This window comes from Mesocricetus auratus, unplaced genomic scaffold (assembly GCF_017639785.1).
Source record: "Mesocricetus auratus isolate SY011 unplaced genomic scaffold, BCM_Maur_2.0 Super-Scaffold_100015, whole genome shotgun sequence".
Taxonomy (NCBI): Eukaryota; Metazoa; Chordata; class Mammalia; order Rodentia; family Cricetidae; genus Mesocricetus; species Mesocricetus auratus.
In genome coordinates, this window is record NW_024429198.1 from 41,878,993 (window position 1) to 41,892,241 (window position 13,249).

Sequence of the window (13,249 nt, forward strand, 5' to 3'; positions counted from 1 at the left end):
TAAAAATAAAATGTTTGTTATAGATGTTTGTGGACTAGGTAAACTGATCAAATGTTTTACTATGATGACATTTTGTTTTAACTAAAAAATATCCTTTGTGGATTATTACAGTTTGCATACATATAGCTTTGCATTTTCAACATCTGTTAAGTTTTTGTCTTTATACAAATAATTGAGTATATTTGTGCTTTAAGATTTTGAAAGGTTCAAAGTCTTAAATGATTTGGAGCATTTTACAAGTGTCTTCAGTAGAGGTTGTGTCTGTATTTTTCTGTCATAAGTATCTGATTGACTTCTTGACATATCTGATAATCCTGGGATAGTATTTTTTTAACTTTTACTTTTGATTTTTATTTATTTTTGATTTTTTGAGACAAGGTCTCACTGTGTAGCCTGGGCTGGTCTGGACCTTGTGGCAGTCTTCTTCATTCCACCTGGTGGATGCTGGGGTTCTGGTGTATGCATCACCCCAATTTTGGAATATTACTTTTGAACTATCTGGTTTGAGAAATAAAGCTGGTTTTCATTGTTTTTCCCCCTCAAATGATAAAATTAACAATATAAGTCTAATAAAAATTGAAGCAATTTAGAAACTAAATAGCAGAGTGTGGGAGCTGGGGAGATGGCTTAGTGAGTTCAGTATTTGCTGTGCAGCCTGAGAGCCTGAGTTTGGGTTCTCAGCATCAGTCCAGAGAGCTGGGGAATCCTTTATATACATGTGTACAAATGTGTGTGTTCAGTCCAGAGAGCTGGGGAACCCTTTATATACATGTGTACAAATGTGTGTGTTCAGTCCAGAGAGCTGGGGAACCCTTTATATACATGTGTACAAATGTGTGTGTTCAGTCCAGAGAGCTGGGGAATCCTTTATATACATGTGTACAAATGTGTGTGTTCAGTCCAGAGAGCTGGGGAACCCTTTATATACATGTGTACAAATGTGTGTGTTCAGTCCAGAGAGCTGGGGAACCCTTTATATACATGTGTACAAATGTGTGTGTTCAGTCCAGAGAGCTGGGGAACCCTTTATATACATGTGTACAAATGTGTGTGTTCAGTCCAGAGAGCTGGGGAATCCTTTATATACATGTGTACAAATGTGTGTGTTCAGTCCAGAGAGCTGGGGAACCCTTTATATACATGTGTACAAATGTGTGTGTTCAGTCCAGAGAGCTGGGGAACCCTTTATATACATGTGTACAAATGTGTGTGTTCAGTCCAGAGAGCTGGGGAATCCTTTATATACATGTGTACAAATGTGTGTGTTCAGTCCAGAGAGCTGGGGAATCCTTTATATACATGTGTACAAATGTGTGTGTTCAGTCCAGAGAGCTGGGGAATCCTTTATATACATGTGTACAAATGTGTGTGTTCAGTCCAGAGAGCTGGGGAACCCTTTATATACATGTGTACAAATGTGTGTGTTCAGTCCAGAGAGCTGGGGAACCCTTTATATACATGTGTACAAATGTGTGTGTTCAGTCCAGAGAGCTGGCGAACCCTTTATATACATGTATACAAATGTGTGTGTTCAGTCCAGAGAGCTGGGGAATCCTTTATATACATGTGTACAAATGTGTGTGTTCAGTCCAGAGAGCTGGGGAACCCTTTATATACATGTGTACAAATGTGTGTGTTCAGTCCAGAGAGCTGGGGAACCCTTTATATACATGTGTACAAATGTGTGTGTTCAGTCCAGAGAGCTGGCGAACCCTTTATATACATGTATACAAATGTGTGTGTTCAGTCCAGAGAGCTGGGGAATCCTTTATATACATGTGTACAAATGTGTGTGTTCAGTCCAGAGAGCTGGGGAACCCTTTATATACATGTGTACAAATGTGTGTGTTCAGTCCAGAGAGCTGGGGAACCCTTTATATACATGTGTACAAATGTGTGTGTTCAGTCCAGAGAGCTGGGGAATCCTTTATATACATGTGTACAAATGTGTGTGTTCAGTCCAGAGAGCTGGGGAACCCTTTATATACATGTGTACAAATGTGTGTGTTCAGTCCACCCGGAGCTTCTGAGATTTGTGTCATGTTTTGAAAGTCCTCCTTAAAATGGAAACATTTGCTAATGAACTTTTGTTCATTCTCCCTGTTCTGTGCTGCTGGGAACCCAGCCTTATATCCTAGGCAATGCTCTCTATCACTGACAGTATCCCTGGGCCTGACCCATGGCGTTAGACTTTGTACTGCTACTTCTATGATCTTTTCTTTCCCTTCTGAGATCACATTTAGTTCTTTGTTTTTGGTACATTGCATTGTAGGAGACCTGTAATAAATACAAAATAGTTTTAACTTTCTTTGTTACAGTTAATAACAGATAACAGATAACTCAAAAACCATATGCAAAATGATTTACATGTTGACCCCTGTAGGTCAGAAATTTGGAGGCAGCACAAGGTATGACTTTCCTTCACTTTGCAGCTTCAGATGGCGGTCTGGTTGCACGCAGGGATTCTTGATTATTTCTCTGTAGCTCTGTCCTCCTGTGTTGGCTCCTCTGTGACTGCTGCACTGCAGGCAGGCTTGAGCTTTGGGCTCAGTTTCCAACACAACTTGGAGTGAGACTAACTGGACAGGTACCACCGCTGACATCTGCATAGACTTCCATGACCTAACATCAGAAGGAAGTGACACACCAGTTCATTATTTCTGAGTAGGGAAATGGATCCTGTGTCACTGTCTGTAACTAAGAGCACATGGGATGGCATCTAGGTCAGTGTGGTCATATTTTGAAAATACAGGTTGTCACATACCCTCATTTAAAAACACTGTTCATCAGCTCTTTAGGGACATAAATAGTATAATGCAAATCTGTAACAGAGTATACACTGATTTCAGTACTAAACTATCTACTCTTGTTTTTAATCACTTAGTATAACACTATAAATATACAGGTTAGAAAACCATGTCAACTTGTCAGTTCCCAGTCTAATTGTAACTTATCTCCAAGTCTTTGATTTTAATTTATTGTCCTGCCTCTAGTGCTTGCTCTTCTGTGACTTTCCTTTCTTTGAAAGGCTTACTAATCTATCATTTCTCTGAAACTCTTCTCTTACTCATTCTGGTTTGTTTTGGTGCTGGCAGTTGACTGCATAGATCCTCTGTTACCAAGGTATATCCTCAGCCCTAACTAGGAAATTGGTATTGGGTTTTGGTTGACAGCTCCCCCCCCCACATGAACCCATGAATACACGTGTTAAAAGTAATCCTGGATGAGTTAGTAAACATTGATGTTCACTGCCAAAGATTTGTGATGTTGCAGGCTGAAGGGTTGTGCATAAAGCATATTGATGTTGGAATAGTTCACTCTTGGGCTGTCCAGTTGTTAACTGTTATGTGTTTTCTCCTTCCACCTTCCCTCTGCTTTGACGCAAACACAGGCTTGCACTTGAGTTTAGCTCCTCATTTGAAATTTGGTTATCTGGGTATACAGAATGATTAATACACTTTCTTATTAGGGAGTGGTTACTATTAGCAGTAGTTATTAGTTCTTTTAGAATTTAGTAATAATATTACAATTTTTGTCCTCTGGGCCTTGCACACACAGCACGTTCTTGGAGCTTTAGAACATACTGCCTCACCGCTAAAGAACATTGTGCTTTCTCCAAAGGAGGTTGAAAGTTTCAGAGTGAAAAGGCCTCCTCTCTTTTCTTTAATTATGGTAAGCCCCCCAAGTTAAACAAAATGCAAAATAAAAGATTTCCATTTTACCCACCAGGAATCTTGAGTGTGGCTAATCTCAATTCATCTGAATCGCACCTTTTCTGCCTGCCTCTAATTTGACATGTGTGTTAACTTTTTTGTTTGTTTTTGGTTTTCAAGACAAGGTTTCTCTGTATTGCATTGGAACCTGTCCTGGGACTTACTCTGTAGGCCAAGCTGACTTCAAACCCACAGAGATCCACCTGCCTCTACCTCCCAAATTCTGGGATTAAAGGTGTGTGCCACTAATGTCTGGCTGTGTACTAACATTTTATATAAGGACACAAAAATTGTAAAGTGATGTCACTGGTATCACAAGTCACATACCACTGGTTTCTATTTATTGAACAGTGATAATAGTGTTAAGGATAATAAAGGAGGATTGCCCCAGCCCTAAGGTTATGTTCAGTAATTTGTCATGGTCTTTTGTTTCATCCCTATGTGAGCAGTCTGAGGGAGGTTTACTAGTAGGTAACAAGTTTGTCCTTGATGGGAGGAGCATGCACCATAGTGTATTGTTTTCCATTTAAGGATTTTTAGGATACTGGATTCCCCGGAGCTGAGCTGTCTGATGCGGGTTCTGGGAGCTGGAAGTGCTTCCTCTGTGCCTAGCCTCTGACCCAGCACTTAGCACCAGTTGCTGACCTTCCTGTTTTACTGTTTGAGTGTGTGTGTGTGTTCACATGCACCTTAGAGAGTCAGAAGGCAACATGTAAGAGTTTCCTCTTTTCTCCATGTGGTTCTCGAAGATGGCACTCAGGTGCCAACAAGAGTTCTTAGCTGCTGAGGCAGGCATCTTACTACCTGCTCATGGAGCTTAGGGTGGGTTGGGAGTTGCTGTGTAACAAAGGATGACATTGAATTCCTCATCCCTTTCATCCATCTCTTAAAGGCTAGGATTATAGGGTGTGTCACCATCCCCACCCTTAGCTAATAGTTTCTAAAATTTAGTGTTTATGGGGGAAAACCCTGCCAAGTACCTATTAAGCTTATTGATGGTTTGTTTCCATGGTTCCATGATGATGAAAGTCCATTTCTTTTGAATAATTATTTACTTGGACAATAGGTTGCAGTTCTCTTAAGCAGTCCTGGAGTTGTTTTTCCTTTGTGTGTGTGTGTGTGTGTGTGTGTGTGTGTGTGTGTGTGTATTTGTATGAGCCTGTTTGCAGGTGTGTGGGCATGTGTGTGTGGAGCCTGAGGCTGGCAGTGGCTGTGTTCTTCATGGCTTGGGGCAGAGCATCTAATTGAATTCAGAGCTTACCTGATAGAGGCTAGTGTGGCCAGGCTGCCCTGTGTCCACATCTGAGTGCTGGGGTTACAGGCAGGTGGCTCACCTCGTATCGTATGGGCTCTGCACATCTGAACCCTGATCTGTATGCCGGTACAGTAAGTGCTTTAACCAGCCTCTGATTTTGAGTATTTATAGTCAGAAATTCTTACTGGTGGGAAAAATTGTGTTCTTTGTCTTATGCCCAGATTTCTGTTTATGGATGAGAACTAGACAAAAAATACTGGCTTGTGTTTTACTAGTGAAATGAGAGTAGAAAACATGTTTAGTTAATGATGCATATTGATCAAAATATTTCAGATCTGTCACCTTGAAATTAGATGTTGTGTTTTTTCAATCCTTTGTTAAAATAACCTGTAATCTGCTGTTGTGTTTTCCCCAACATTTACAGTAAAGTGCAAATAAGTATTTGAGAGTAACCTAAGCATGTGACTGTTTCCATAGGCATCAAACATGATGGAACTATGTGTGACACTTGCCGCCAACAACCAATCATTGGCATCCGATGGAAATGTGCCGAGTGCACAAATTATGATTTGTGTACTGTTTGTTATCATGGAGACAAACATCACCTAAGGCATCGCTTTTACAGGATTACTACACCAGGAAGTGAACGGTAAGGTAAACAAGTTTTCCTTCAATCATGACTTTTCTTTTTATCCTATTAGCTTTAAGGATTAAGAATAGCTTTTGACAGTTTAGATTTAGTTTTAGGGGAAAATGAATAGCAGGCTAGACTTGAATTGAACTTGTTGATTTGTGAGAGACTGTGAAGGTAGGCTTTTTTTATATGTGGGTTTCTTTCTTATTTGTTTTTTTTTTCTTTTTTTAAAGACATGGTCTCCCTGTATAGCTCTGGCTAGCCTCCAATTATTATTGATTTTTAATAAGATAATCTTGGCTATTTGTTTCTCTATGGAGACTTGACATTGCTAAAAAGTTGGAAATGCATGGGTGTTCCCTTTCCCCAAAAAACTGAATAATTTTCTTCTTGTTATACCCTTTATTTCAATTTCTACTATTAGTGAACACCACGACCTGCTGATTGAGTCAGCAGGCATGTGCTATGGATAGGTACTTGAGACATGGCTCAGTTGGTAAAGTGCTTGCTGCACAACCATGGGGAGCTGTATTTGAATACCCAGTGCCCATGGAAGCTAGGCACAGTGGCACTTTTTTTTTTTTGTTTGTTTTGTTTTTACTTTTGCTTTTTTGAGACAGGGTTTCTCTGTATTGTTTTGGAGCCTGTCCTGGAACTCGTTCTGTACACCAGGCTGGCCTCAAACTCACAGAGATCCACCTGCCTCTGCCTCCTGAGTGCTGGGATTAAAGGCGTGGGCCACCAATGCCCGGCTGGCACATTTCTATAATGCCAGCACTGGAGAGACACACAGGAGGGTACTTGGAACTCTGACTAGTCTGTCTAGTTAAACATTGAACTCTAGGTACAGTGAGAGATCTTTTCAAAAAGTAAGGTGGAGCCGGGTGGTGGCGCACGCCTTTAATCCCAGCACTCGGGAGGCAGAGGCGGGTGAATCTCTGTGAGTTCGAGGCCGGGCTGGACAATACAGAGAAACCCTGTCTCGTAAAACCAAAAAAAAAAAAGTAAGGTGGAAAAGTGATTGAGTAACACCCAACAGTGATCTCTGGTCTTCACACATGTGCATGCACACCTGTGTACATGAATGTATAAACACACACACAGAGACCATATGACAGCTACTGTAGTTATGATCTGAAGATAGTTTTCTTAAGGAATTTATAATTTAAGATGAATGATGGATCATGAATGAATATCATATGATGTTTGGACAGGATAATGTCTTAGGTCTTAGAATTGATGAGAAGGGATATAGTTATGGGTGTGGAGTTTTAGGTAGTGGAGCCTTCTCATGTGGATAGGATACTGCACTTCAGCAAGTATACAGCCAGCTAGAGAGACACAGTTAGGAGTAATCGGGAAAGGGAGTCATAGCATCTCATTTCAAATTATGGTCCTGCCACTTGAGTATTTTGGAAAAAAAAGGTTTTTTTTTTCATAAAATTGAAATTAAGCAATGACAATTGGTTTTGAAAAAATGAATACAACAATACGATAACATTCGAAAAACAAAACCCTGAAATCTGAGTAAAAGGATATAGATGAGTAAGAGGCAGATGGCTCCTAAGTTACAGCCAAGTACGGTTTGCAGCTCTTCCTGAGACACTGCCTTTCATAGGCCCTGACAGAGGACACTTAGAGCCATAGCCTGAGGTGGTTTTGATTCCATTGCTTTTTACTTCTTTTGTGAAACTGAAGGAACCCTCTTATTCATGCCTCAAGTCCTCATTTGTGAGCTGGGCTGCTGTCTTTCTTTTAAGGTGCTAACACCTTCCCCATGTAAAGTCTTTTACATTTCACATATGTCACGATTTCTCAGTTTTATACAATGTGAAAACAAACCGTTTGTTTCAGGGTTCTGTTGGAGTCTCGTAGAAAGTCTAAGAAGATTACAGCCAGAGGCATCTTTGCAGGTGCCAGAGTGGTTCGAGGAGTGGACTGGCAGTGGGAAGACCAAGACGGGGGCAATGGGCGGAGAGGAAAGGTAAGGACTTCTACATCCACCATGTGCTCTAGGTGTTGGCTGTTGACTTCTATTGCTGTTCTAAGTACATGTCTTGGCCCATTTATTTCCATGCCAGAAACAAGTTTTAAAAAATCTTCATTTCTTTCTTTTTCTTTTGGGAGAAAACAGGACTCCTGCTTATTTGTGAATGTTGCTGTTTCCCAAGAAGGTTGTTAGGTGGGTTTTACCTTGGGCTCCATCCTGCTATTTGGTGGTCCATAGATGCCTTCCTGAAGACTCCATGGGCCAGTCTTTCCTAAGTAGCACCTCATGTTCTAGATTTTTCTGTTGTCTTAGAAAGTCATTTGCAGAGGTAACTTTCTAAGACAGTTGCTGTGAGGCACTCTGAAGCCACAGAATTAAGACTTTATTGGGTTTTGCTATTGTTCTAGTTTGCTTTCTATTGCTGTGACAAGAATACTGACAAAAACTAATTTGAGGGGCTGTTACTGCATCCTGTAGGCTATGTTCCACTTTCTAGAGAAGCAAGGAGGAACTCCAGGGAGGAACTAAAGTAGAAGCCATGAGGAGTACTGCTTATTGGCTGGCTTCCTATGGCCTGATCGGCTTGCTTTTTTATACCCACCAGGACTACCTGCTTAGGGGTGGCGCCTCCCATAGTGGACTGGACCCTCCCTCCCACTTCTTAATCAATTGATAATCAAGAAAAATCCCACAGGCTTACCTCCAGGCAGTCTGAGATGCAACCCCTTAGTTAAGGTTCCTTCTTCCCAGCTGACTGGCTTGTATCAGGTTGACAAACAACAATGGAACACTAACCAGTCAAAACTTTTGAGAGAGTGAGGCAAAGGAATAAAGGTCAGCTTCCCTGAAGCTGTGAATTATCACTGTACAGCTTTGGCTTATTATTTGTTATTTTACATAGGTATGCTAAGTCATAGTCCTTCTTTAAAAACACTTTTGATGAAAATATCTCTCATATGTCAAAGTAGAAAGGATAGCACAATAGATTCAATTTAAAAATTTGAACTTTTTAAAAATGCCATGTATTTGTTGAAGAAACCCAGATTTTTAGCCTTGGCTGATCCATTATCTGTGTTTTTCTTTTTCTGTGGTAGTGAGGGTTGAACACTAGGACCTCACTCATACTGATAAATTAATAAAATAGGTCTTTGGGGGCTGGAGAGATGCCTCAGTGGTTATGAGCATTGCATGTTCTTACAGACATGGCTTCAGTTCCTATCACCTACATGGTGACTCACAACTGCTTGTAACTCTAGTCCAGGGGATCCAAAGCCCCTTTCTGGCCTCTGTGAACTCCTGTACACATGCGGAGCTAATAATCTCTCATGTAGGCACACATGTACACATAAATAAAAGTAAGTAAATCAATCTGAATCAGAACTACTTAAGGTCGTGTTAAATTTTACAACATGAAGTACTGATTATACTCGAATCTGAAGGAAGGTTATTGCTACAGATGGCATGTTGCCTGTTCACTTTAGCACATTACAAACTTTGCTGTGTAAACTTGGCCAGTGGTTAGTGGGGCAGGATCTTAGAGCATGATGGAGCAATGATGGAAATGATGGACTACATTAGAAAGATGGTTGCCTCTTGAGAGACAGGTGGAGGGGTGGATGGGATGAGCATGCAGAGTCTTGAAAAGTCTTGGCATTCTGTTTTTCCTAAGATTTCTCTGTGTAGCCTTGACTGTCCTGGAACTCACTCTGTAGACCAGGCTGGCCTCAAACTCACCCTCTGCCTCCTGAGTGCTGGGAATAAAGGTGTACACCCCACCGCTGTGGCATTCATTTTTCAAGGTAGTAGAACATTGTAAGGGTGTTCATTTCTTTTTTATTCTTAAGAATATGCATATTTTGTTTTTTTGCAATACATTTGGAAATTTTAAAAATATATGGCCTTATTAGTAATTTAAAGCATTTCTCAAATGAGTCATTAAATCTTAAAAGTGAAATCGTTTTATTTCTACAAAAGCACTGCTTATCCCACAAAACTATTTCTTGAGTACAGAGCAGACAAGAAGGTTTAATAGTATTAGTCTTTTTTCATGTTTTTGAAGTGCTGGTGGATATGAGTGTTAGAATGGAGAAAAGCCATCTGGATTGTATGCGAGCAGCTCCTGTTCTTAGTGTAGAGACTGAGTGCCACCTTTGGTGCTCAGTGGATGCCAGTTTGTGCACCTGACCGTAGGCCTTAAAGGGTTAGTAAATAAGCCGTACCTGCATGCATGGGGTGTGTGTTTGTGTGCGCTGGGGAGCAGGGGCAGGGAAAGGGAGAGTAAATTAGAGTTTACCCGGTCAGTTAGCTTGTGGGTGGGGCATTATGTCTGTGTCCCCACAGCACACTCTTCTGGCTGGGGTAGCCTGCTTTCTTGCAACTGAGCTGCTCATTGTCACTGACATTGTTCACAACATTGGCTTTGTCATCTTGTAGCTGACTAGAACACGGGTTTATCTTGTTTAGATACATGTTAAAGATTTTAAATTATGTGTTGGATAGCTGGCTAAAAAGAGTGAACTGTGTTCTTAAAGGATTTTAAAATTTGCATTATTGGTTTTCTGATAACCTATTAAAATTTCTACAGTGATATTAGAATGTACTTCATAACTCTCAGGTAAGGTCAGGTATGGTGACATAACCTGCAATTCAAACAGGAAGTTTGAGGCCACCCTAGGCTGTTTTCTGACAGCTTATCTCAATACCCCTTCCTCCAACAACAACAAAAACACCAGGCTGGGGATACAGTTCAGTAGTGGAGTGCTTGCCTAGCATACAGAAAAGCCCAGGGCTAAGTACCACAAAGAAAACCCCCAGCATAAACAGTTACTTATGTAAGTTGAATTTGGTAAAACACATCATGCCGTTCTGTCCCTTGGGAGGCTGAGGTGGGAGAGTTTTGAGTTTGAGGAGATGGGCTACTGAAGGATGTTCTATCTTAATAAAACTTACAATTCTGAAGAAATAGGACTTCATTGATAATTGAACAATGCTAAAAGTGATATTTTTCTTGATTTTGTTACAGGTTGATAGATGAAAAGATTTTAGTATAATTAAACCATATAACCTCTTCTTTCCTTCTTTTTTTCCTTTTTATTTTTCTATGTTTTTTTTTTTTTTTTTTTGAGATAGGGTTCTGTGTAGCCCTGGCTGTCCTGCAACTTGCTCTGTAGATTAGGCTGGCCTTGAACTCACAGAGATATTCTTCCTCCTGCTTTCTGAGGTCATGGATTAAAGGCATGTATTACTGCTGCCTGGCTGCTTCTTTCTATTTTATAAAGAAGTTTTTTCCCCCTAAACTTTGTTAGGTAACGGAAATCCAAGACTGGAGCGCATCAAGCCCACACAGTGCAGCGTATGTTCTCTGGGATAATGGTGCTAAGAACCTTTACAGAGTTGGCTTTGAGGGCATGGTGAGTAGTGCAGCCTGTGACAGTGGGCACGCCATGGTGGGAGCTGATGCCTGTCCTGTGTGTGTGCACTCTGTCTCTTCTGTTGGAGGAGGTGCATCTGAGCCATGAGCCTGTGGCAGGAAAGGAGATCTGTAAAGTGAGCATTTCACCTCCTCATGCCTGACTTAGATTCTGTTTATATAAACCGCTTAATAGCAAATAGTAAAATGTCTAATGGATTTAGCCTTTAAAAGCTAAACAACAAAAAATAAGAGTCACCTTGGCATAGATTTGGAGACTAGTATTAACATGAAGTGTTTTTTTTATTCTATGTTGTGCTAGCTGATAAAAGTTTAAATTATTTTTAAGGTTTTTTTTTTTTTTTTTTTTTTTTACTATGCATTCGTCTTTTGCCATAGGTGTTAAGTTCCCATGGGACTGGAGTTTCAGACAGTTGTGAGCTGCTCTGTGGGTCTTGGGACTTGATTCCAGGTCCTCTGCAAGAGCAGTCAGTGCTTTTAATCACTGAGCCATCTCTCTGGCCCCTCTTGTAGTTTTGTTAAAGCACAGAATTGGTAATTAAACGTGATTTTCTTGTACACAAAGTTCTAGTACTCCAGAGGTGGAGGAAGGAGGATCTCAAGTTCAAGGCCAGCTTGGGCATATAATGAGACTCTCAAAACAACAATAACAAAAACCAAGATATGAAAACAACAGACTTGGAGACATCTAGAATTAAGTGGAGAATAATGTAGGTTTAGTTATTAAATTGCTTTATATTTCTATATTTCATGGACCATTGTTCAAATACTGACTTTATTTTGTGCCAGGATCTCATTGTGTAGCTCTGACTGGCTTAGAACTTGCTATGTAGACCAGGCTGACCTTGAGTTCACAGAGATCTGCCTGTCTCTGCTTCCTGAGTGTTGGTATTAACAATATGGGCACCATATCCATCCAGCCTTACTGTTTATTAATTTTGAAATACAAATTTCTTTAATAACTTTTCATTTCTGAATGTATTCCCACTTAAGGAATTATTATTATTATATTTTAAATGTAATACTGGATTTTGTTTTTCATGCTAGGTAAGTGCCCTAGCATTGAACTGTATCTCCAACCCAGACAATTTTTTGTTACATTCTTAGCTGTCTTTGCCTTCCATTTTCTTTAATATATTTCACTTACATATGAAAGGCAATATGAACTTAAAATAAATACTTTATTTTTAAAACTTTTTTTAATTTAGTTTTTCAAGACAGCGTTTCTCTGTGTCACCCTGTTTGTCGTGGAACTCACTTTGTAGACCAGACTGGCCTTGAACTCAGAGGAGTGCCTCCCTCTGCCTCCTAAATGCTGGGATTAAAGGTGTGTGCCTGGCTAGCAAATGTTTTAGTAATGCCACATTTTGTTATTGGTTATAGAGAGCTAATTTCCTTTCCTCTACTACATATTCATGACTCAGGTGTCTATGCATGCTTTATCATTGGCTATAGAGAGCTAATTTTCTTTCCTACTGCATATTCATGACTTTTGAATTGTGAGTTTTATTTTAGGATTCTAACTGTTTGTTTCATATGAAGATGAATGTGCTGTGTGTGTTCAGGTAGTTAAATGAAGACCATATATAGGTTAATGGCTCGTGAGGGTTACTGCCGTTGTTTAATGAGGTGTTTTGAATGTTACCTTCCCTCTCCACTGCTGTAAGCAGGGTGGCAGCCAGTATGCTTGCATATGTTTTTGTGTATTATGGACATATTTTTTAGGATAGATTTTTGGAGGTAGAATTAGTGGATCAAACTATTACATTAAATAATTAAAGCCTTTGTGTCTTGGGTTGAGTAATGTTTCATGGTTAGTGCAAGGTGGGTTGTTACAGAGTTGGGTTCTGTGTGGATATGCAGTCACCTACTCTATCCATCAGCAACTCTTACAGTTTTAGTGCATCTATTTTTTTCTTTAACTCATTTTACATTTTTTAAAGTAGCACCCAAGATTAATTATTTCTTGTAACTTGTAACCATGGGTGTCTTCTCATTCCGTTACTTAAGTAAGAATGAATACATTTTCTTATAAAAAAATAAGTGGGAAGGAACTTAATTAACCAGATAGCGAAGTTAACTGCAAAAGATCCAAGTCTGGGTTTGGTTCTGTTCTCTGCTTCCCCAGGCTGCTTTGTTTTTACCTTATTTCCCTTCTTACATATATTTGCCTTGTATCCTTACTAAATGTTTTGAAAGTATCAAATGTGATGAGATTTTTGTTTTA

The 13,249-nt window shown here is 39.9% G+C and overlaps 1 protein-coding gene across 1 annotated transcript in view; it reads left to right on the forward strand.

The window, feature by feature from the left end:
- The window catches only part of Mib1 (MIB E3 ubiquitin protein ligase 1), a 96,061-nt gene that overhangs the window by 18,040 nt on the left and 64,772 nt on the right, over positions 1-13,249 (forward strand). Inside the window, exons 2-4 of the mRNA XM_005065382.4 lie at positions 5,446-5,617; positions 7,457-7,586; positions 10,898-11,002. Coding sequence (XP_005065439.1) covers positions 5,446-5,617; positions 7,457-7,586; positions 10,898-11,002 — 407 coding nt within the window. The remainder of the gene's footprint in view (positions 1-5,445; positions 5,618-7,456; positions 7,587-10,897; positions 11,003-13,249) is intronic.